The sequence below is a fragment of the Microcebus murinus genome, chromosome 1 (genome assembly GCF_040939455.1).
Source record: "Microcebus murinus isolate Inina chromosome 1, M.murinus_Inina_mat1.0, whole genome shotgun sequence".
Taxonomy (NCBI): Eukaryota; Metazoa; Chordata; class Mammalia; order Primates; family Cheirogaleidae; genus Microcebus; species Microcebus murinus.
Window position 1 is genome coordinate 154405790 of NC_134104.1, and position 25502 is coordinate 154431291.

Consider the following 25502-nt stretch of genomic DNA (forward strand, 5'->3'; position numbering starts at 1 on the left):
CACACAATGCAAAAATTAGAAACAATATTTATTGTTTCCTGTTAAAATAGGGTGCTCTTACGAGAAAAGAGTATGCAAAAAGGGCCTTCCTACACCCTGAGCTTTCTCACTTATCCCAGCAGGCTGGAATTATCTTCACTGTGTAGGAGGGAAAGTTTTCCACCTACTCCTAGGAAATTGGGCTACTATAGTTTTAATTTTGAATATTTGCATGTGTAAAAAAATAAAATAAAAATCCAACAGTTACGAGGCTATCTGTTCTAGGCATATATGCCCAGCCCACTTGGACAGACAGATGTGGGCCCCAAGTCCACATCCCCATATATAGCCCAGGATTAGATGGCACCCTGGAAATCAGGTAGATGTTCCTGGCTAGGGATTAAAGGCGGCCCCAGCTCCTGGTCAGCTGGTTGAAAACATGCATAGTGCCTCCAGTGAGAAGCTGAGATTACCTCTTTAGCCAGGAATATTTTGGGTGTAGTAAGGCCAGCAGTCAACCAGTAGACAGCGTTCTGGCCACAGATACTATTTGGTCTAGAAGCTACTTGTTCCATCTCCAAATGCTCTAGAGATCCTTTAGATTGACAAGAGTAAATTCAAGTTTCAAAATGGCATACCAAGTTACACAGGTAAAGGATGTCATTAAGGCAATGGTCTCACCAAGTCCATGAGCAGAGCTCTGATCCCACCATCCCCCTCCCCTCACCCTTCAGGACTGCTGAGTCCTGCCCACTACTCTTCCTCAGCAACAGCTTCGAGCATCCAGAAGCCTTGAACAGCCTTCAGCCTCACAAGTTTGGGGTGGCCCAGTTAAGGAACTTCATGGCAACTTCAAAGCCAAGGAAACAAGCCTGAGAAAGGGTTGGGATAAAGAGAAAAGCCAGCAGGAATGTGACTATTCAGAAATCCCACCCCATCCTACCCCTGCCCCAGCACCATGTTTAGTTGGACCTGTTAGGACCAAAACCTCTCCCTAACCCCACTCCCGCCCCAGGTCAAGGAAGCAAGCTGTGCTCTTGCATTCCTAAGAGAAGAAAATGCATATCCCACACTGCCCTGTTCTGATGGCCAGGTCAGGAAATCGAAGCCCCTTACCTCAGAGATCCCCAAAGGGAAATCCTCCTAGATAGCTTCAGAAAAGGGAGCAAATAAGGAGGCTCTGGCTGAGGGTAGGGTTTTGGGAAAACCGAGTCCCCAATCCAATCCCAAGAGCAAGCAAAAGTCAGCCCACCTGGACTCTCCTCTGAGCCCCGAAGAGAAAGCACAATCCCTGCAAGCTACTCACTGCATTGGCTGGGAAGGCTCGGATCATCACTGCATTGAATCCTTTGTACAATGATGTGATTCCTTCATCCCGGATGAGCTCCCTTAGCACATCTCTGAAACCATTAGGATATTTCCCAGCAGGTGCTGTGGGGCAGAATTCAATGTTTAAGGGTTCAGGAAGCTTCCTGACCTGACCATGGCAACACACGTGGGGAGAAGTAAAGTCTTTCTGCAGGGTCAGGTCCGGCACCAGGGAGAGGACACCTTGCAGGTCATCTGGGGCCAGTATATAGACAACACAGGCCGGGCGCGGTGGCTCATGCCTGTAATCCTAGCTTTCTGGGAGGCCAAGGCGGGTGGATCGTTTGAGCTCAGGAGTTCGAAACCAACCTAAGCAAGAGCGAGACTCTGTCTCTACTATAAATAGAAAGAAATGAATTGGCCAACTAATATATATAGAAAAAATTAGCCGGGCATGGTGGCACATGCCTGTAGTCCCAGCTACTCGGGAGGCTAAGGCAGGAGGATCGCTTGAGCCCGGGAGTTTGAGGTTGCTCTGAACCAGGCTGATACCATAGCACTCACACTAGCCTGGGCAACAAAGTGAGACTCTGTCTCAAAAAAAAAAAAAAAAAAGAAAAGAAAAAATAGACAACACAGTTCACCTTGAGACAAATGCACAAATGCTGAATTACTGGTGCCAAGAGAATGGAAAAAAGGGAAAAGAATGAAACAGCCCTTCTGTTCATGTGGGGGAGGGAGAGTGGATCTGACTTCTTATCTCATTTTGTTTGTTTAGGATGACATCAAAATGAATCTAAGGTTCCTAGAACACAAAAGACTATGAAGGAGAATGCTGCTGGTCTGACAGATGCTGGGTGATGCCATGGAGAGTCAGTGTCCCTAGGGCCTTTAAGAGCTCTGTAGGCCGGACGCGGTGGCTCATGCCTGTAATCCTAGCTCTCTGGGAGGCCGAGGCGGGCAGATCCTTTGAGTTCAGGAGTTCAAAAGCAACCTGAGCAAGAGCGAGACCCCATCTCTACTATAAATAGAAAGAAATTAATTGGCCAACTAATATATATATAGAAAAAATTAGCCGGGCATGGTGGTACATGCCTATAGTCCCAGCTACTCAGGAGGCTGAGGCAGAAGGATCGCTTGAGCCCAGGAGTTTGAGGTTCCTGTGAGTCAGGCTGATGCCATGGCACTCACTCTAGCCTGGGCAACAAAGTGAGACTCTGTCTCAAAAAAAAAAAAAAGAGCTCTGTACCCCAGGGGTAGCCAGTGCTGGGACCCCACTCTGTCACCATCCACCCCACTATCCTCCACTCACCAGTCTGGAAGCGGGACTTGAGCACATCTGGGGGAATTGCCACAGCCCAGTTGAAGATCCCTGCAATGCCCCCAGCTACCAGGATCCGAGGTGCACTTAGCTCACTCACCCTGCATAATACCAAACATAGCCCGAGTCAGACAAAGGCTCTTGAGACTGTTGTTTAGACCATCCTTCCTGTGGCAGATAGGGCAGTTACAGAGAGGGAGAAACTGACTAGAGTAGCAGTCCCCAAGCTTTTTGGCATCAGGTACCAGTTTCATGGAAGACAATTTTTCCACGGATGGGGGATGCGGGGAGATCCAGGGGGTGGCGGGCAGAGCTCAGGCAGTTTCAGCTCAGCCTGTTTCCTAACAGGCCATGGACCTGTACCAGGGACTGCAGGGCTAGAGGGAAGAGGTGCGAGGCTCCCATGATAGTGCAGCTGCCACTCCTTGGAGGAGCTTTCATGCACCTGTTTTAAATACTTGCTCCACTGGGTGAAGCACAGAGTAAGAGGAGCTAGCTGACCTCAGCAGCCACAATAGGAAAGTAGACATGGAGCCAGGAACAAGTCCCAATTCTGCTTTCAGACCCACCCAAGGAGAGGGCAAACCATCCATGACCGTGGAAAGTGGCTTCTAAGTTCTTCTGTTCTCCTCACCTCTTTCCTTCTGGAGTAAAGATATTTTTCAGCCATTCGTATGTCATGAAATACATCCCACTGGCTGGAACATCTGTTAGTAGCAAGAACAAGGTGACATAAGTATATAAAATCCCCACAGATTTCTTGAACTTAGAAGAGCCAAGTTTGGCACTGGACCCTTCAATGTTTCCTGAGAAGTTCCTCAGTAGCCACATCCTATTTGCAATATTCCTTTTGTACCTATGAGATGCTGCTGTGGACCAAGCACTGGTGTGAGTGCCACACACATGACCTCATTTCATCTTTAAAGTCCCCTCTGAGTGGTCACCACCTACATGCCCACTCCAAACAGTTACAACCACAGCTAGTGCATCTGGGCTTCCTCCAAGCTGCCATCTCAGGACAAGAATGAGAATGTCTCCACCTCTCCTACTGTCACTCCAGCAAGACATGCCTCTCAAAACCAGCAAGGGTCCCACTGTCTCTAAGTCACTCTTTCTTCATACTTATCCCTTGAGCCATGATTTCTATCTACTTGCCACTCCTCTCCAACTACTACTGTCATGAATTCCACCTCCATCTATGGAAGGAGGGACTTCCACTCAGGAGGGACAGAAGGACCCCCAATCATCATCTGTGTCCATGCTAGCCAGGGTGAGACTGCCTAAAACCAGACACTCACTTCCAGTATTATCAGAACTGTGACATGTATGGTGCCAAGGCTAATCTGGTAATACGGGCAAGACCATCCCCAGATGACCTCAGGTGGAGGGACTCAAAGGTTACCTCGCATGAGGGTGAGCAGAGTCCCTTTGTAGATGCCTCGGATCCCAGACTCTTGGTACAGCTTCTTTGCACAGTCCAAGGTACCAGTGTACTTAGTTTCCCCTGAAGAAGCCTGAATCTGGGAGGGAGGGGGGCAGTCATCAGGTCAGAATAGCAACATCAAAGTCAACAGACCCAGCGGGTTATGGATACTCCAAAATGGCCATTGTGTTAGAGCAATGAAAGATTTCACTGATAAAATGGATAAGTATTCGGAATGTGTGCTATTGCAGAAGGCACTATGAAAAGGGTAGGTAAAATAATCACAAAATATTCACATACTGATTAGAAATAAAATAAGTTGAAAAATAAGTTGAGGAAATCTCCCAAATACAATAAAGCTATTTGGAAGGTCTAATAAAAAAAAGAGACAAATATTAATACTTATTCCTTCAACAAATACCTATTGAGCGTCAACTGCATTCCAAATCTAGCTGGTCATGAGGTTTGGTTAAGAGGTGAACAGGCTGGGTGCAGTGGCTCATGCCTGTGATCCTAGCCCTTTGGGAGGCCAAGATGGGAGGATTGCTTGAAGCTAGAAATTCAAGATAGTGAGACCCTGTCTCTACAAAAATTAGGCCGGGCGGGGTGGCTCACATCTGTAATCCTAGCACTCTGGGAGGCTGAGGTGGGCGGATCGTTTGAGCTCAGGAGTTCAAGACCAGCCTGAGCAAGAGAGAAATCCTGTCTCTACAAAAAAAAAAAAACATAGAAAAAATTAGCCGGGCATAGTGGTGCATGCCTGTAGTCCCAGCTACTCAGGAGGCTGAGGCAGGAGGATCGCTTGAGCCCAGGAGTTTGAGGCTGCTGTGAGCTATGATGACGCCACAGCACTCTAGCCGGGGCAACAGAGCGAGACTGTCTCAAAAACAAAACAAAACACAAAAAAACAGATAAATTATCTGGATGTGGTGGCATGCACCTGTAGTCCCAGCTACTAGGGAGGCTGAGGCAGGAGGATTGCTTGAACCCCGGAGTTGGAGGTTGCAGTGAACTATGATAGTAACACTGTGCTCCAGCCTAGGTGACAAAGCAAGACTCTATTTCTTAAAAAAAAAATACAACTTATCAAAATGATCAAAAGGTGAAGCAGAAAATATAAATATTAATTACTCTATATCTATTAAAGAAGCTGAATTTATTATCAAAAACTTTCCCACGGCTGAGTGCAATGAATGGCTCATGCCTATAATCCCAGTACTTTAAGAGGCTAAGGTGAGAGGATTACTTGAGCCCATGAGTTTGAGGTTACAGTGAGCTTATGACTGTGCCACTGCACTCCAGCCTGGGCAACAGAGTGAATGAAACCTTGTCCTTAAAAAAAATAGTCTGATAAACTAGGTCGGAGTTCAGGAAAAGTCTGAGTTGGAGATACAAATTTGAGAGTCATCAGCATATAACTGGTATCTAAACGTCATGAGACAAGACAAAATCATCAAGGAAATGAGTGTAACAAGACTGAGCCTTGCATACATGAATATTAAAGGATACAAAAGATGACGAATCAACAAAGGAGACAGAGAAGGAACAGCCAAGTAGGTAGGAGGAAAATAAGAAGGGAAGCAGCCTACTCCTGATCACTCAAGCTCAGGAGTTTGAGGCTGCAATGAGCTATGAATGCACCACTGCTCTCCAGCCTGGGCAACAAGAGTGAGACCCTGTCTCTAAAAAGAAAGATGAGGACCAAGAACTGACCACTGGACTTCAGAGTAAAAATCGCTGGTAACCTTGACAAAAAGCACTTTTGTTGGAGTTGTGAAGCCAAAGCCAGATTAGGGTTGATTTAACAATTAGAGAAGAAGAACTGGGGATAGTAGAAAAAAACAAAAAAACTTTTTCAAAGGGTTCTGATGCAAGGAGGAGCAAAGTCATGAAGCGTAGAAACTGATGTAGGAAACAGAGTAAGGAGAAGTTTGTTTTTTTAAGATGAAAAATGCTGATGAGAATGATCCAATGGAGAGAAAAAATTAATGTTGAAAGAGAGAAAAAAGGAATTATTGAAGTGATATTTGTAGCTGGGCAAGAGGGGATGAGATCCAGTACACAAAGGGGCCTGGGATCAAGCAGAAGCATAGGCCATCCTGTGTAGAAACAAACAGGGCAAATCCTAGCACTCTGTGTGGCCGAGGCGGGAGGATCACTTGAGATCAGGAGTTCGAGACCAACCTGAGCAAGAGTGAGACCCCATCTCTACTAAAAATAGGAAAATTAGCTGGGCATGGTGGTGTGTGCCTGTAATCTCAGCTACTTGGGAGGCTAAGGCAGGAGAATCGCTTGAGCCCAGGAATCTGAGGTTGCTGTGAGCTAGGCTGATGCCACCGCATTCTAGCCCAGGTGACAGAGCGAAACTTTGTCTCAAATAAAAAAGAAACAAACAGGGCAGCCATGGATGCAGCAGCAGGATGGAGATGGCAGAAGGCATCTTGTGAAGTCCTCTTCAGATGCTTTCAGTTTTCTCAGTGAAGTAGGAAGCCAAGTCATCCACTGAGAAGGTAGGAAGGTGAGAAGAGGAGAGGTATGAAGTAGTCACCCAGCAAAGAGGAGTACAAGAAGAGAGTATGGATAGGTCAATGTCTGATTTAGGAGCAGAAAAAGGGTACAGGCATAAATGAAAAGGAAGAAGCTGTAAGGAAAAAGAATGATGGAAAAGGCTACTGAACGCAAACATTCCCTAGGTCAAATCAACATACAGACTCCTTCTGAAAAAATGGAGGAGATATACTTTTCCCTATTCCTCCCGTTAAATGTAATTTAAAAAACCCTCAGGACATTATTTTTAAAACAAGCATAAGATGACGCTGAAAGTTTGGAGAGAAGTCCCGGTTAGGGACCTTGGGACTTGAGGAATGACATGGTGATGAGTTCCTGGGGTTTTCTTTTTGCCTAATATATCTCAGACTTGGAGAAGTTGACAATCCAGAAACACCAACAGGCACAGACCAAAAAGAAGCCCCAAGAAAATCCTTCATTCTCTACACAAAGGACCAGGAAAGAGACAGCCTTTGGGGGAAAACTTTTAGACATAAAGCACTCTATTCCAGCTAAACACCATGAAAAGAACTGTGACCCCACTCCCACCTCCACCAGCAAAGACTAAGTGAAGAGCCTAGAGTTCCACACTTTTGAGGTTGTAATGAAGCACCCAAGATGCTACAGGGTAGAGTCAGTGAAGGCCAAGTAAGGAACTAGGACTTTCATCCCTGAAAGCCATTAACCAGCACCATCCCACCCTGTAGTTTCAGTAGAAACACTGGAACTGCCACACCCAGCCAGCAGTAAAAAAGAGCACCACCACCCTCAGGTGTCAACAGAAGCCAATTGGAAACCTTGACTTCTACCACCACCTAGCAGTAATGAGGCTGCATCCTTCCCTTCCCTGCTGGAGTGGTGTCAGAGAAAGCCAGCTAAAACAAATTTAAATAAGTTCCAGAATTTTAACATAATACATACACATCCAGGTTTCAACTGAAAAATCACTCTTCATACTCAAATCAAGGAAGATTTCAAACTGAAAGAAAAAAGACTAGCAACAGATGCCAACAACAAGATGTCAGAGCTATTAGAATTATCTGACAAAGATTTAAAAGCAGCCATTATAAAAATCCTTCATTTGGAAATTACGAACATGCTTGAAACAGATAAAAAAAATCAAAAGACACAGCAAAGAAATAGTCTCAGCAAAGAAATACAAGGTATGACGAAGAACCATATGGAAATTGCAGAAGTAAAAACTACAATAAGAGGCCAGGCGCAGTGGCTCACGCCTGTAATCCTAGTAGCACGCTGGGAGGCCGAGGTGGGCAGATCATTTGAGCTCAGGAGTTCGAGACCACCCTGAGCAAGTGCGAAACCCCATCTCTACTAAAAATAGAAAGAAGTTAATTAGCCAACTAAAAATATATATAAAAAAATTAGCCGGGAATGGTGGGGCATGCCTGTAGTCCCAGCTACTCGGAAGGCTGAGGCGGGAGGATTCCTCAAGCCCAGGAGTCTGAGGTTACTGTGAGCTAGGCTGACGCCACGGCACTCTAGCCCGGGCAACAGAGTGAGGCTCTGTCTCAAAAAAAAAAAAAAAAAATACAATCAAGATAAAAAGCTCAGCAGATGGCTCACTCAACAGCAGAATATAGGAATGAGGGGGGAAAAATAAGTGAACTGGAAGATAGAATAATGGAAATTAGTCAATCTGAACAACAAAGAAAAAACAATCTGCAATGAAATGAACAGAGCCTCAAGGACCTGTGGGACTATAACAAAAATCTAACATTTCTATCCTCAGAATATCAGAAGGAGAGGAGAAAATAGAGCAGGACTGAAAAAGTACTTGAAGAAATAATTGCTGACTGGGAGTAGTAGCTCAAGGCTGGAATCCTAGCACTTTGGGAGGCTAAGGCAGGAGGATTGCTTGAGGCCAGGAGTTCCAGATCAGCCTGAGGAACATAGCAATACCCCATCTCTACCAAAAATAAAAAAAATTACCCAGCCATGGTGGCACACATCTGTAGTCTCAACTACTTGGGAGGCTGAAGTGGGAAGATCACTTGAGCTAAAGTGTTTGAGGCTTCAGTGAGCTGTAATTGCACCACTGAACTCTAACCTAGGCAACAGAAGGAAACTCTCTCTTTAGGAAAAAAAAGGAGGAGGAAGAAGAGGAGAAGAAGAAAAAGAAGACATGATTGCTAAAAACTTCCCAAAACTGGAAAAATGTAAACCTATAGATTCAAGAAGCCAAGTGAACACCAAACGGAATAAACCTAAAGAAATTTATGCCAAGTCCAGCACCATGGCTCATGCCTGTAATCCTAGCACCTAATCCTAGCCTGTAATCCTAGCACCTGCCTAATGCCTGGGAGGCCTAGGCAGGAACACTGCCTGAGCTCAGGAGTTTAAGACCAGACTAAGCAAGAGTGACAGCCTGTCTCTACTGAAAATAGAAAAAAATCAGCCGACTGTCATGGCACTTGCCTATAGTTCCAGGTACTTGGGAAACTGAGGCAAGATTATCTATCACTTGAGCCCAGGAGTTGGAGGTTGCAGTGAGCTATGATGACGCCACTGCACTCTAGCTGGGGTGACAAAATGAGACTGTCTCAAAAAAAAAAAAGAGCACAACCAATGAAATTAAAAACAATACGAGAAATCAATAAATCAAAAAAAAAGGCTGTTTCTTTGAAAAGATCAATAAAACTGAGAAACCTTTAGTGAGCTGAAAGAAAAGAGAGAAGTCACAAATGATCAATACCAGGAATAAAACAGGAGATATCATCACAGACCCCCTGCAGATATCAAAAGGATAAAAAGGGAATGCTACAAACAACTCTACACATACAAATTTAACAACTAAGATGAAAAAACAAAAAACACAAACAGCTACAATGCACCTAATAGGAAATAAATCATTTAAGATAATTGAATTAATAATTTAAAAACTCCCCCCCCCCAGGCCGGGCGTGGTGGCTCACGCCTGTAATCCTAGCACTTTGGGAGGCCGAGGCGGGCGGATTGCTCAAGGTCAGGAGTTCGAAACCAGCCTGAGTGAGACCCCGTCTCTACCAAAAATAGAAAGAAATTAATTGACCAACTAAAAAAATATATATATACAAAAAATTAGCCGGGCATGGTGGCGCATGCCTGTAGTCCTAGCTACTCGGGAGGCTGAGGCAGTAGGATCGCTGAGCCCAGGAGATTGAGGTTGCTGTGAGCCAGGCTGATGCCACGGCACTCACTCTAGCCTGAGCAACAAGTGAGACTCTGTCTCAAAAAAAAAAAAAAAAAAAAAACCTCCTCCCCCAAAATCTCTAAGCCTAGATGTTTTCACTGGAGAAGTCTACCAAACGTTTAAAGAAGAATTAACACCAATTCTACCCAATATCTGTCAAAATAGAAGAGGAGGAACACCTGTCAGAATGGCTAAAATTAAAGACAATACCAAATGTTGGGCCGGGCGCAGTGGCTCACGCCTGTAATCCTAGCTCTCTGGGAGGCCGAGGCGGGTGGATCGTTTGAGCTCAGAAGTTCAAGACCAGCCTGAGCAAGAGCGAGACCCCGTCTCTACTAAAAAAAAAGTTAATTGGCCAACTGAAAATGGAAAAAAAACAATAAAGGAATAAAAAAAAATTAAAAAAAAATACCAAATGTTGGTGAGGATGCAGTGAAACTAGATCATCCCTACATTGCTGGTTGAAAAGTAAAATAGTGTAGCCACCTTAAAAAACAGTTTGGTAGTTTCTTTAAAAACTAAATATGCAACTACTATACAGCCTAGCAATTGCACTCCCGAGCATTTATCCCAGAGAAACGAACACTTATTTTCTCACAAAAATCTCTGTATGCAAATATTTATAGCAGCTTTATTCATAATAGCCCCAAGCTAGAAACAACATGGATGCCCTTCAATAGAGGAATGGTTAAACAGTAGTACATCCACACCATGAATACTATTCAGCAATAAAAATAGCTGGGCAAAGTGACGTGCACCTGTAATCCCGATTACACAGGAAGCTGAGGCTGGAGGATCACTTGAACCTGAAATTCAAGACCAGCCTGAGTAATACCATGAGATATCATTTCAATAATAATAAAATGAATGAATTGCTCATATATGCAACAATCGGAATGAATCTTCAGAAAATTATGTTGAATTAAAAAACCAATCCAAGGCTGGGCACGGTGGTTCATGCCTATAATCCTAGCATTCTGGGAGGCCAAGGTGGGAGGATTGCTTGAGGTCTACAGTTTGAGACGAGCCTGAGCAAGAGCAAGACCCCAGCTCTACTAAAAATAGAAAAATTGGCTAGGTGCAGTGGCATGTGCCTGTAGTCCCAGCTACTCAGGAGGCTGAGGCAGGAGGATTACAGGGAGCTATGATGCACTGTACTTTAACTGGGCTGACAGAGCAAAACTCTGTCTCAAAAAAAAGAAAAGCCAGTCTGAAAAGTTTACATTGTATATGATATATGATTTAATTTATATAACATTATTTTTTATTAATTTTTAATATATTTATTTATTTTAGAGATGGGGTCTTACTATAGTGCCTTACTATAGTGGACTCAAGCAATCCTCCCAAGTAGCTGGGATAACGGGTATAAGCCACCACATCTGGCTATAACATTCTTTTTTTTTAATTATATTATTTTATTTCTTAATCTTTTTTTTTCATTGCATTAGTTATCATTGCTGTGTAATATAACATTCTTAAAATTAGAAAATTATAAAAATGGAGTATACTCTACAGGCTCTGAGCTTTTGGGCAGTTGATAAAGACACATGACATCTTGGGCAGGAACAGCCTCCCTTCTACCTCTGATGAGGCATGACTTACCTTTGAGGGTTCCTGAAGTGGCTGCTAATAAAGGTGGGTAGGTCTGGGCTGATGTGTCATGGGTGTGACATTTTGGTTGGTTTGTTATACTGTCCTTGTTCCTGATTCTATTATGATTGCTTCCATGTTCCTGAAAACCTTGAAACTGTTTTGCACACCTGACATGAAGCCTTTATAAAGGATGAAAGGATAAACATGCACACAAAATTGTACACTGAATGGAAAAAGCTAGCCATCTCTCCCCAGACCATACCCTTACCTGTAACAAGCACTTGATCCGTTCTCCAGGGGTCATGATTCCTGTAGTGAATACACCAGATAACATCCCAGCTGCAAACAGTTGGGGATAGCTGCATTGAAAACAAAAACCAGAAGCAAGCACTTATGACTAACTGCTGAGGACAGAGTCAATCCCAGCAAAGAAGATGGTTTTGTAAGAAAAAATAAGCACTTGGACTAGGCAGAAGCCCCATCCACAAATCAGATTTCGCATAAAAGCCAAGTTCTAGGTATATTCTGATGTCAAATTTCCCAGAGCAAGGGTCTTAGTTCCAAGGCAATGTGAGCCTGGTCACAAGGCCCACCCACATGAGGTGGGCACTCAGAATCCCTTACCCATGGGAGAACCTTTATAGCAAAACATGGTTTCCATCTCTGAGCCTGCCATGCACAGTGACTATGGACAAGTTTCTAGGTCTTTTTGAGCCTTGATTCCCCATATCAAGGCTGGGTAAAATGCTGGGTTGTTGGAGGGAAAGCCTCTAACCCAAGATCTGGACCTCAGTCACCCCTAGTTCCCCTTTAATCTCACTTCCCCTGGATCACCAAGGGTCTGAGAACACTCTAAGCCAAGAGTCAATCTTCAAGGCCAGGGAGAATGGCTGTGGCCATCTCCATAGGCTGAGGGATAGCTAGGCCAGCTGCAATGAATGTGCTGTAAGATACTGAGAAAGGCTCAGACAGGGATGATACCCAGGCAAGCATGACAGGTCTTGTGGCCCCTGTGCAGGAAATGGTCCCCCAGTGGCCAGATGTATGGATCCTCACTCTGACCCCCAAAGAATGAACAACACTGAGTATGAGGAGCAATCTGAGGCTCCTACTGTGTATTACCCAAAGCTGTCTGTGCCACCTCTGGCATCTCCTTTTCTTTCTGGGATTAGCAATACCAGCATAGTCTGGAGCAATGGAGCATAAAGTCACAGTCAACATTTCAACAGAGTCCCCATGACTTAGTAAATGTTGCTGAAAAACTTCACATACTGGTCTGAGCCAAAGGCCCCGCTTGACCCCAAGCCTCTGATAACTGAGCCTTCAAGCCAGTCCCACCCAACAAGGAGCTCAACAAGTGAGGAACAGATGCCAAATGGGAGTAGGGGACACCTGCTATAAATCCTTTCCCCTCAGGCAGGGCACCAGTTTCAATAGCCCTACTTTTCCATGCACTCACCCCAGGCAGGGCTTATTAGTCTACCTCAGATGCACAGCCAGGCATACAGACTGACTGTTTAACAGTAAAGAGACTTGCTTTCATGGCCAGGCACAGTGGCTCACACCTGTAATCCTAGCACTCTGGGAGGCCAAGGCAGAAGGATCGCTTGAGTTCAGGAGTTTGAGACCAGCCTGAGCAAGAGTGAGACCCCTGTCTCTACTAAAAGTAAAAATTAGCCAGGTATAGTGGCACATGCCTGTAATCCCAGCTACTTGGAAGGCTGAAGCAAGAGGACCGCTTGAGCCCAGGAGTTTGAGGTTGCTGTGAGCTAGGCTGACGCCACGGCACTCTAGCACGGGCAACAAAGACAGACTGTCTCAAAAAAAAAGAGACTTGCTTTCTTACTATCCAGCTTCATAGTCCCAGTTCACACTGATGTCCCTGAGGAGTCTTCTCAGCAACTAAATTCTCTCTATGAGAACAACATGCTTCATTTTCCCCAGAATATCCAACCCTTGGCTGGGCATACCTTATTTCTCAGGACTGGGGACTTTCCTCCAAATGAGATTTCTGTGTGTGCACAAAGCACCAGGTGGACACTCTATAATTGTCTGGCCTATTCTTCCACTCCGCACTCACATCTAGGAAGGTACCTATGAGAGCTGGGCCTTTCTGGGCTTCCACCCCAAAGCCTTGGGTAATGCTCCTTTCCATATCATCCCCAAACACCGCTACAGGGAGATAAATGCAGCAGGGCTGATAGGATTATTGGAGCAGGGTCCTGAGTGTCTCAATCTTTGTTCAGGCAGGTAGGGTGTTTCTCTGAGTGCTAATGTAACTACAGGAACCAAAGTACCAAGATATGACTCCACTGGGGTCATGCATGGTTCTTGTACAGCTGTGAGCTGGAACATATGCTAAAAGACCAGGCCGCTAGCAGAATACATGTGTCTACAGGATACATGAACTACCAATAGTCAAATGCAGCTTCAAAACAACCCCTTACCAGCCACATTTGGGGCCACATGTGGCAGTTTACAGAAGCTCGGCACATTCAGAGGGTCACAAGAACTCCAAAAATGGGATTGCATATCACAAGCACTTCTGTCTACATCCCAGACCCTCATTCAGCCTGCTATCGCCTGAAGTGGTAACAGAATACAACCGTATGACATCCTGGGTTTCCTGCTGTGAGCTCCTGGATCCCAAAGCTGGCCAGCCTCTCTGGGTCCTGTGCTGCCTATAGCCCCTCCCAGGGGTTGTCACCTTAAACTATGAACTATTAACTACTTTGTTAATTTTGAGCTATAATTCTGACTCAGCTGCCTCTTCATACTCAAATCCAACTTGTTAAGGCTTACTAAAAAAAAAAAAAAAAAACCCACACTAATTTAACTTTACCAGAGGAACCAATATCTGAAATCATTATAATCATGTCATAAAAATGAAGTAAAATGAAAGTTGGAAGCTTCTCTTCTCTCAACCCGGTAATGGAAAACAAGGCTCCTGCTGTTGTTACTGCGGCACCAGGTACTGTCCGTGACATTTTACCCACATTTTAGTATTCAGACCTCTCAACAGCCCTATGGGGCTGGTATTACTAATCTTCCCAGTAATCAATACTATCTCATAAAAGAAATTATGACAACCTGGTAAGGGGATGGGGTGGGGGCTTTTGTTTGTTTGTTTCTTCTTTTTCCCTTTCATTTCACAGAGCAAAGGAAACTCACTTATTTCCTTCATATGGGACTCCCAAGAGTCAACCTTGGGGGCCAAGGATGGCAGCCATTTCCTGTTTGGCAAGGTTCTTTCTTTAACAAATGACACAATACCAGGCAGAAGAGCATCAAGTGCTGGAGTCCTATAAGTACTCACCTGAGCTCATCCTCTGGGTGTTTCTGTTGTAGTCTCTTCCCCAAACCAAACCCAAAGAAGCACACAGCAAACATGGGGGTGACCCCAATGATAGGGGCGGCCATGCCCCGATATAGCCCCGTGATGCCCTGCAAGGAATCACAGAAGCAGAAGCTGTTTACAGACACCATCACCCTTTAAATCACTGAAACGGGGAAGCAATGTGTGACTTCCTTCACCTCCTCTCAAAGCAAGGAGAATTTTTTTTAATTTTTAATTTTAAATTATTATGGGTATATAAGAGTTGTATTAATATATATTTATAGGGTACATGTAATATTTTTATACAAGCATACCATGTAAATTAATCAAATCAGGGTAATTGGGGTATCAATCACCTCGGGCATTTAACATTTCTTTGTGTTAGGAACATTTCAATTCCACTCTTGTAATTATTTTAAAGTATACCCCAACTTAGTCACTTTGTTGTACTATCAAATATTGTTCATTATATCTAACTATCTAACTATATTTTTACACCCACTAACTGTCCCCTCTTTATCCCCCGCTCACTACGATTCCCAGACTCTAGTTAAACATCATTCTATTCTGTCTCCATGAGATCAATTGTTTTTAATATTTAGCTCCCACATATGAGTGAGAATATGTGAGATTTGCCTTTCTGTGCTTGGCGTATTTCACTTAACATAATGTTCTCCAGTTCCACCCATGTTGTTTCAAATGGCAGAATTTCATTCTTTTTGTGGCTATATAATATTCTACTGTATATAAGTACCACAATTTTTTTTAACCATTCATCCATGATAGACACTTAGGCTGATTCCATATCTTGGCTATTGTGAATAATGCTCCAATAAACATGGGAGTGCAGATACCTTTTTGATATACTGAATTTCCATCCTTCGTATATATACCTAGCAGTAGGATTGCTGGGTCATATGGTAGTTCTATTTTCAGGTTGTTTTGTTTGTTTTTTAGGTATTGAAGCAAGAAGTTTATTTTACTTTCCAAGGGAGGAAAGCACACAGCATGAAAGAAAGAAGGAATGCCAACCTCTAATATGAGTAGCTTGAGGTTTTTACTGTTTTTTTTTATTTATTTTTATTTTATCGGTTTATTTTTTTAATATAGAGACAGGGTCTCACTCTTGCTCAGGTTGATCTTGAACTCCTGAGTTTATGCAATCCTCCCACCCTCGGCCTCCCAAAGTGCTAGGATTATAGGTGTGAGTCACCTTGCTCGGCCTACCTTGAGCTTTTTAATGGGGTTATAGAGAACAAAGCAGTTGTTGTGAAATGATAATGGAAGGTGGTTTATGTTTTTTTCTTCTCTGCTAGACTGGCTTTATCTGACTTCTTGGAATGTGATCTGGCAGATGTGGAGGGCTACACATCCCTTTTCTGTCTGCTCAGTTCTGTAAAAGAAGCTCGTAATTTTTGTGACCTTTCTTGCCTTCCTTGATGGATTTTCTTAGGAACATGGACATTTTGTTCTTGTTTCCTGGTGGGAACTGCAGTAAAGGATTCTTCCTGGTTTCTCTATTGGTGGAAATAGCAGCTGCTTCTCATGGTTCTCTTGTTCCTTTAAAATCTGCTGCTGAGTTCCTAAAGAAATGAGAACATATATGCCACCAGCTCACCAGGACTTTCTTCACTCATTAGAGTCAGGTCCATCAGTCTGTAAGTTTGTCTGTCAAAAGGTGATACCAGCCTTTTCTGTCTCCTAGGGACTCCAGGTGTTTCTTGGCTTTGTGGCAACATTACTCTCTGCCTCCATCTTCACATGGGCTCTGTGTCTGTGTCTTTTTTCTACTCTCTGTTTTATAAGGAACCTCTATACTGTTTACCACAGTGGTTGCACTAATTTACATTCCCACCAACTGTGTATGAGGGTTCCCCTTTCTCTATATCCTTACAAGCATTCATTATTGCTTTTTTGTTAAAAGCCATTTTAACTGGGGTGAGATGATTTCTCATTGAAGTTTTTTTTTGTTTTGTTTTTTGAGACAGTGTCATGCTTTGTTGCCCAGGATAGAGTGAGTGTTGTGGCATCAGACTAGCTCACAGAAACCTCAATCTCCTGGGCTCAAACAATCCTACTGCCTCAGCCTCCCAAGTAGCTGGGACTACAGGCATGCGCCACCATGCCCAGCTGATTTTTTCTATATATATTAGTTGGCCAATTAATTTCTTTCTATTTATAGTAGAGACGGGTTCTCGCTCTTGCTCAGGCTGGTTTCAAACTCCTGACCTCAAGCAACCCATCCGCCTCTGCCTCCCAGAGTGCTATGATTATAGGCGTGAGCCACTGCACCCGGCCTCTCATTGAAGTTTTGACTTGCATTTCTCTGATGACTAATAATGTTGAACATTTTTTCATATATCTGTTGGCCATTTATATGTCTTTGGATAAATGTCTATTCAGATCTTTTGCCCCTTTTTAAAATCAGATTATTTGATTTTTTTCCTATAGAGTTGCTGGAGTTCCTTATATATTCTAGTTATTAATCCCTTGTCAGATAGGTGGTTTGCAAATATTTTCTCCTATTCTGTGGGTTGTATCTTTACTTTGTTGATCATTGCCTTTGCTATACAGAAGCTTTTTAGCTTGATGTGATTCCATGTGTCCAATTTTGCTTTGGTAGCCTGTGCTATGGGGATATTACTCAAGAAGTCCTTGCCCAAACCAATGTCCTGAAGTGTTTTCCCAATGTTTTCTTTTAGTGGTTTTATGTCTTAGATTTAAGTCTTCAATCCATTTTTATTTGATTTTTGTATATAGGAAAAGATAAGGGTCTAGTTTCATTCTTCTGCATATGGATATCCAGTTTTCCCAACACCATTTATTAAAGAGATGTCCTTTTCTCACTGTATGTTCCTGGTACCTTTGTCGAAGATAAGTTCACTTTAGATGTGTGGATTCATTTTGGGGTTCTCTATTCTGTTCCATTGTCTGTGTATCTGGTTTTCTTTTTCTTTTCTTTTTTTTTTCTTTTGGTTTTTATGTTGTTGTCTAGCTCTGTTGCCTCAGCTACAGTGAATTGGCATCATCATGGCTCACTGCAACCTCAAACTCCTGGGCTCAAGTGATCCTCCTGCCTCAGCCTCCAGAGTAGCTGAGACTACAGGAACATGCCACCACACCTTGCTAATTTTTCTATTTTTAGTAGAGACCAAGTCTCTATTTTTAATAGACTAGGGGGTTTCACTCTTTTTTTTTTTTTTGAGACAGAGTCTTGCTTTGTTGCCCAGGCTAGCGTCAGTGCGATGGCATCAGCCTAGCTCACAGCAACCTCAAACTCCTGGGCTCAAGCAATCCTTCTGCCTCAGCCTCCTGAGTAGCTGGGACTACAGGCATCGCCATGCCCGGCCAATTATATATATATATATATATTAGTTGGCCAATTAATTTTTTTCTATTTATACTAGAGACGGGGTCTCACTCTTGCTCAGGCTGGTTTCAAACTCCTGACCTCAAGCAATCTACGTGCCTCGGCCTCCCAGAGTGCTAGTATTACAGGCGTGAGCCACCTCGCCCGGCCCAGGTTTCACTCTTGCTCAGGCTGGTCTTGAACTCCTGGCCTCAAGCAACACTCCTACCTTGGTTTCCCAGGATGCTACAATTATAGGCATAAGCTACTGCACCTGGCCTATGTGTCTGTTTTTATGCCAGTGCCATGCTGTTTTGATTACTATACCTGTGTAGCATACTTTGAAGTCAGGTAATGTGATTCCTCCAATTTTGTTCTTTTTGCTTAGGACAGCTTTGGCTATTCTGGATCTTTTATGTTTCCATCTAAATTTTTTTTCCCCATATAAATTTTAGGATTATTTTTTCTATTTCTGTGAAGAATGTCATTGGTATTCTGATGAAGATTGCATCAAATCATTGAATCTGTAGATTGCTTTGGGTAGTATGGACAAAGAGTTTTTAAGGCCAGATGCAGTGGCTCACACCTGTAATCCTAACACTCTGGGAAGCCAAGGCGGGAGGATCACTGAGTTTAGGACTTGGAGACCAGCCTAAGCAAGAGTAAGACCCCGTCTCTACTAAAAATAGAAAAAATTACAGCCAGGCGTAGCTCTCTGGGAGGCCAAGGCGGGTGGATTGCTCAAGGTCAGGAGTTCAAAACCAGCCTGAGCAAGAGTGAGACCCCGTCTCTACTATAAATAGAAAGAAATGAATTGGTCAACTAATATATATATAGAAAAAATTAGCCGGGCATGGTGGCACATGCCTGTAGTCCCAGCTACTCGGGAGGCTGAGGCAGAAGGATCACTTGAGCCCAGGAGATTGAGGTTGTTGTGAGCTAGGTTGATACCATAGCACTCACTCTAGCCTGGGCAACAAACTGAGACTCTGTCTTAAAAAAATAAATAAAATAAAATAAAATAAAATAAAATAAAATAAAGTAAAGTAAAATAAAATAAAATAAATAAATTTAAAAAAATAGAAAAATTTAGCCAGGCATGGTGGTGCTCGCCTGTAATCCCAGCTACTCAGGAGGCTGAGGCAGGATGATTGCTTGAGTCCAGGAGTTTGAGGTTGCTGTGAGCTAGGCTGACACCATGGCACTCACTCTAGCCTGGGCAACAGAGTGAGACTCTGTCTCAAAAAAAAAAAAATATTGGGGCTTAGCACAGTGGCTCATGCCTGTAATCCTAGCACTTAGGAGACTGAGGCAGGAAGATCACTTGAGGTTGGGAGTTTAAGACCAATCTGAACAAGAGCGAGACCCCATCTCTACAAAAAATAGAAAAATTAGTCAAGTGCAGTGGCACACACCTGTAATCCTAACTACTTGGGTGGCTGAGGCAGGAGGATCACTTCAGCCCAGGATTGTGAGGTTGCAATGAGCTATGATGATGCCATTGTACTCTATCCTGGGCAAGAGAGTGAGACCCTGTCTCCAGGAAAAAAAAAAAAATTAAAGTTGCTCTTTACAGAGTTGCAGGAGAATCAAGGTGCTGCATGCTGGGAGGGCTCCACAGACATAGGCTGAAGAACCTGCCTTGCTCCAGACCACAGCTATCCACATCTATTCATAACCAAAGGGGTACGATTGTACCTGTCAGCATTACTCCTGATTCCTGCAAAGGCCTAACACTGCTACAGGCTATAGGTGGATTCCAAGCACAAAGTACAAAGGTAATAAATAGGAAAAGGACAAAGTCTGAAGAGCAGCATGTGACAAAGTCCTTTCAACATCCCTCCCACAGATCCCCATGTGGGCTGAAAAAGATGCCCAGGTCCTCAGAGACCAAGCCTAATCTTCCTTCCACTAGAATGGCCCATCCAGCTCTAAGCAGCACAACCTAGACCCCTGCCCAGTAGCTTCAGAAAGCAGAAAGCTAAGCCTGCACAGCAAAAACCAGGGACATGCACAAATACCAGTAAGGATGCCTATCCAACTCTTCAAGGAGTTGGGTTTATACAAACCACTATTATCAAGTTCCCAGTACCCAACACATTGCCTACCCCTAGACTGGTGCTTAATAACATTTGTTGGCTGGGCACGGTGGCTCACGCCTGTAATCCTAGCACTCTGGGAGGCCGAGGTGTGAGGATCGGTCAAGGTCAGGAGTTCAAAACCAGCCTGAGCAAGAGCGAGACCCCGTCTCTACTAAAAATAGAAAGAAATTAATTGGCCAACTAAAAATATACAGAAAAAATTAGCCGGGCATGGTGGTGCGTGCCCGTAGTCCCAGCTACTTGGGAGGCTGAGGCAGAAGGATTGTTTGAGCCTAGGAGTTTGATGTTGCTGTTAGCTAGGCTGATGCCACGGCACTCTAGCCAGAGCAACAGAGTGATACTCTGTCTCAATAAATAAATAAATAAATAACATTTGTTGACCAAGAGGCAGGTAAACTTGCCTTCTTCCATAGGGCAGGGAACTTTGAGCAGACCTGAAGCCTACAGCCTCCATTAGACCCTGATCAGATTCCACCCTGGGCATCAGAGATGTAAGGAGAAGGGTATTAAAGAAGAAACGGCAGCACCACCTGACTCAAGGTGGGTTGGGTGGGCTCCACCTAAAGATCTTCCTCCCACATCTGAGTCCTGCCAGAATCCTGAGAATAAATTCTCCAAGGCTGAGTCCAACACTTACCATCACCCCCTTTTTACCTAGGTAATACCTACTTCTCAGTTTCTATATATTTTTTAAAGTCTACATATTAATAGAGTGCTTATTTGTATGAGAGTTATATTTTAGGAAGCAAAGGAAGAAAATATTCTTAAGGGAGGCCAGGCATGGTGGCTCATGGTTATAATCTTAGCACTCTGGGAAACTGAGGTGGGAGGATCACTTGAGCTCAGGAATTCGAAACCAGCCTGAGCAAGAGCAACACCCCAGCTCTACTAAAAATAGAAAATTAGCCGGGCATCTTGGCACACGCTTGTAGTCCCAGCTACTTGGGAGGCTGAGGCAGGAGGATCTCTCGAGCCCAGGGGTTTGAGTTTGAGGTTGCTGTGAGTAAGACTGATGCACGGCACTCTATTCAGAGAAACAGAGTGAGACTCTGTCTAAAAAAAAATGTTCATAAGGTCTTTTTAGACATGTGTTAATGAAATGAGTAATAAATATCACTAATACTTAATGTTTTTAAAAACTTGTGTTTTTACTATTTAAAAAAATCTAAAAAGGTATGTCATCAAATAACTTCAAACCAATTTAATGTCCCTGTCTAGGTGTTTGGAGACTCTGACAGCCTCTCTCAGTTTTCTAAAACTCGCTGACTTTTTCTGCAGACTTCACATGTACTTCTGAGATGGATCCCTATCAAACTGATTCATCCAGATGTACACTTTCTTCTACTTCATGTCTTCAATTATTTCTCAATAATTCTCTGTGGTCTAAATTCCTCTACCTTCTAAAAGACATTTTATTAGCTTCAGTCATCTGTATAAAACAGTAGCTGGAACTACGAAAGGCTCCAGAGCAGATGACAATAGGAGGGCACAGGGTTGCACCTCCAGCAGAACCACACAAAGTTAGCCTATACTCCTGGGAGGGTACTAAACCAAGCCCGTGAATGTGTTTTCTGAGTAAAAGGAATGCCCAGCACCAGATACCATACCTCTCTAATAACAGTCTTCCGGAAACAGTCAAAGGTCCCAGAGTACATGGGAGGCTGTCCAGACAAACTCGGTGGCTGAGTCTGCAGTCGGACCTAAAACCAGAAGTTAAAAAATACAGTCACCTTCAAGAATCAAAACTGCCTGTCATCCCTGGCTCAAACCCAGGCAAAAACACCAAAATGCCAAAACAAAACACCTGCCTACCAGCATCAATTGTCTGCCAAACTGAACAGGGAAATCTGCACCTGTGTACATATTTATCTTTGGCATTCACTTAAACTTGCTGGATTCAGACTTCTCTTCCACCTCATTACTGCTTCATTCTTTTTATTGGCAAATAATATTCCATTACATGAATATACTACGTTTTATATATCCATTCATCAATTGATGGACATTTGTGTTTTTTCCTTTTCTTTTAATTTGAAATATAGTCTCACTCTGTCACCCTGGCTAGAGTGCAGTAGCATCATCAGAGTTCATTGCAGCCTCAAACTCCTGGGCTCAAGCAATCTTCCTGCCTCAGCCTCCACGTAGCTGGGACTACAGGCGCACACTAACATACCATAATGCTCGGCTAATTTTTATTTTTTTTTTTAGACAGAGTCTCACTCTGTTGCCCAGGCTAGAGTGCCGTGGCATCAGCCTAGCTCACAGCAACCTCAAACTCCTAGGCTCAAGCAATCCTCCTGCCTCAGCCTTCTGAGTAGCTGGGACTACAGGCATGTGCCACCATGCCCAGCTAATTTTTTATATATATACTTTTAGTTGTCCAGCTAATTTCTTTCTATTTTTTTAGTAGAGACAGGGTCTCACTCTTGCTCAGGCCAGTCTCAAACTCCTGAGCTCAAAGGATCCGCCCGCCTCAGCCTCACAGAGTGCTAGGATTACAGGCGTGAGCCAACGCACCCATGCGCCTGGCCAGAATTTTTCTTTCTTGTATTTGTTAGGGCCATGCCAAGGAAGTCAGTCTTTATTGTTTTTTTTTTTTTTTTTGAGACAGAGTCTTGCTTTGTTACCCAGGCTAGAGTGAGTGCCATGGCATCAGCCTAGCTCATAGCAACCTCAAACTCCTGGGCTCAAGTGATCCTGCTGCCTCAGCCTCCCGAGTAGCTGGGACTACAGGCATGCCCCACCATGCCCAGCTAATTTTTTCTATATATATTAGTTGGCCAATTAATTTCTTTCTATTTATAGTAAAGACGGGGTGTCGCTCTTGCTCAGGCTGGTTTTGAACTCCTGACCTCGAGCAATCTGCCTGCCTCAGCCTCCCAGAGTGCTAGTATTACAGGCGTGAGGCACCATACCGGGCCAGGAAGTCAGTCTTTGGTGACAGAGGTGACATGCAAGTTTAAAGGGTTTATGGGACACAACAATAGAAATGCCCAAAGGCTACCAATGCTTTACATCCAAAATCCCTTATGTTGGCCTTCAGATCCTCCATGGTCAGGCACAACCTCCTCTAGTTAGTAGGGAGAGAGAAATGGATCAAAATTTCTAAGACCTTTTTTAGAATTTATACCTGTCTCATCATGACATCAGCCATCCAAACCAGCCAAAACACTAAAGTCCTCCACAGTTTATCTTATTTTACAACCTGACCCCGATTTGCAAGCCCATACCCACCTCATTTCTGCCTTCCCCATGCCAAATTATCTGATTCTCCCTACTCCTCCAGTGAGAACTCAGCCAGCACTTCAATGCCTGCCCTAATATCACCTTCCATAGAGCTTTTCCAAGTCCCAGCTCTAAAGTGTTACAGCTTATGGCCACAGCTCAGTCACCTTGGACCTCTGAAATTACCTCAAGGTCAGGCTTTGATTAGAGTTCACCTAGCTCTCTAAGACCAAAAAGACAACTGTCAGCAATTTGTGGTTTTGGATTAACTTAAAAGTGGCTTTTTGGTTGCTGAATATGCCAGTGAGCATTTCAGTCACTTATACAGAGGTCATCTGGCCCTTCTTAGGAGTGATACTAAGGATAAAAGGATATGGAGGTTGGAGCAATATTTGGAGCAATCATAAGGAAGCAAATAACGGTTTTGGTTTTATTTAAACCAGATACCTAGAACTAACAAGATCTCTGCCTGTATGGACCAAGAGTAAGAAGAGATACCAGACTATTGTCCCTTATTAGACAGTGCTGCTTGGAATGACCATCATCTGGGAAGCACTAACACACCCAACATTAACCATTAGCTAAATAAACATCTGATTGCATGATTTCACAATGACCTAACCAGCCCAGCTACTTTAATCCTAGTCTTGCTATAGAATGACCTCAGCATGAGCTCTACTTTAGGAAAGCTCCTCTGTTGAATGAAACGCAGCAAAGAGCCTGCTGCCCAAGCCTGCAAGAGGAAGTGCCCTCGAAACTATTTCCCTGTGGAGGAAACCTGATCCAACATCCTAATAAGGTGCCCCTCATCCTCTCCCCATGGGCTTCCAATCCTTTAAGACTCACATCTGCTCCCCACAGGCCCACCCTGGTCATGACTTGTCAATTTCCTTCAAACGTGTGCCCAGAAATAAGGTTAGAAAACTAGGATGAAGCTTCCAATGCTAAGCCACAGGCCATGGACTTTGGTCTCCAAGCAAGGCCTTGCTGAAGGTGTTGCAAGGGAAAGAGTTATGGTATGATGTAAGGAAGCCCAGGGCACAAGCGCTGATGACAGCGCTTTCATTTCTCTCAGACCTCAGTTTGACCACAGGAGTTGTAAGAATCTACCTGGCCTTGGGCAAAGCTGGTCACCTGCTTTCCTTTAAAGGGGTTCAATCACTGATGACACCATTGCTTCCCACAGGGATGCTTCTGCCCAAGAGGCTATGCAGGCTGCCATGTGACAGGCTGAAGGTGGCCAAATCTCTCTCCCGGCCCAGAAAGGTGAGAAAGAGATGGTGATGGGGCACTCTGTGGAGTGTGTCTAATGGCATCTCCCAAATAACCTACGTCTGTCTTTAGTTGTCTTCCTGGGGTGAGCTTTACAGGGGATCTCTTTCAACCTTGATGAGAATGTTAGAGTAGGCTGAAATCAGAGCTCTGGGGAGACGCTTTTTCTTTCCCATTCCCAAAGAAGTGGCGCAGGGTCAGGAGAGATTGCAGGATGAAGGACTTTAAATCAGAGCTCTTCATAAGCGGTTAGTGGCTGCCCAATTTGTCCTATCTGGCTCTTTGGGGCACATGATACAACTTGCCCCCGACCCTTGAAAGAGAGATTCCCTAGACGTGTCACGGAAGCTCACATAGACCCCACTTCTGTCCTTGGGCCGCGCCTCCAGGGGGATCCTGCTTTCCGCACCCCCCACCGGGGCCTCCCTGCCAAAGCCCGCTCCCCAGCCTCCTCACACCTTGACCGTGTCCAGAGGGTGCCCCACGAACACCAGGCACACGCCGCCAAAGCCGCCGGCCAGCAGGTTCTTCAGCGGGCTGATAGGCTTCGGCTGGTCTGCCATGGTCAGTCTGTCTGTCAGTCAGTTTGTCGGTTCCCTGGCCGTCCTGGCTCAGCAGCCCCAGCAGCAGCGCCGGCGCCGCCGACCTTTCACCCACTTTCGGGTGGGCGGGGACAAGCCCAGGGCAGGTCGGGAGGAGGGCCCAGTCGGCCCCGCTGTGCTTCCGCCCAGAGGCTGCTTCCGGCCTCGGCCCCGCCTCGATGGGCGTGGCTTGCCGCACCGCCGCATGGGCGGGCTTGGGAGTGGGGGCGACTGAACTTAATTCTCCAGGAAGTCTCTTCAGACTGAAGAGT

At 44.4% G+C, this 25502-nt stretch overlaps 1 protein-coding gene across 2 annotated transcripts; it reads right to left on the reverse strand.

Annotated features, from left to right (window-relative positions):
• Nucleotides 1-11: 11 nt before the first annotated feature.
• Nucleotides 12-25322, reverse strand: SLC25A20 (solute carrier family 25 member 20). Of its 2 annotated transcripts, XM_012771215.2 has the most exons (9): nucleotides 25108-25321; nucleotides 21760-21852; nucleotides 14681-14808; nucleotides 11633-11723; nucleotides 4011-4128; nucleotides 3243-3315; nucleotides 2600-2709; nucleotides 1286-1410; nucleotides 12-851 (listed from the first exon to the last, which is right to left on the reverse strand). In XM_012771215.2, the coding sequence occupies exons 1-9, from the start codon at nucleotides 25210-25212 to the stop codon at nucleotides 789-791; spliced, it is 906 nt and encodes a 301-aa protein (XP_012626669.1). In that variant the 5' UTR covers nucleotides 25213-25321; the 3' UTR covers nucleotides 12-788. The 2 variants fall into 2 exon arrangements, with proteins under 2 accessions (XP_012626669.1, XP_075863606.1); XM_076007491.1 differs by lacking the exon at nucleotides 21760-21852 and having other exon boundaries at nucleotides 25108-25322.
• Between the last annotated feature and the right edge of the window lie 180 nt (nucleotides 25323-25502).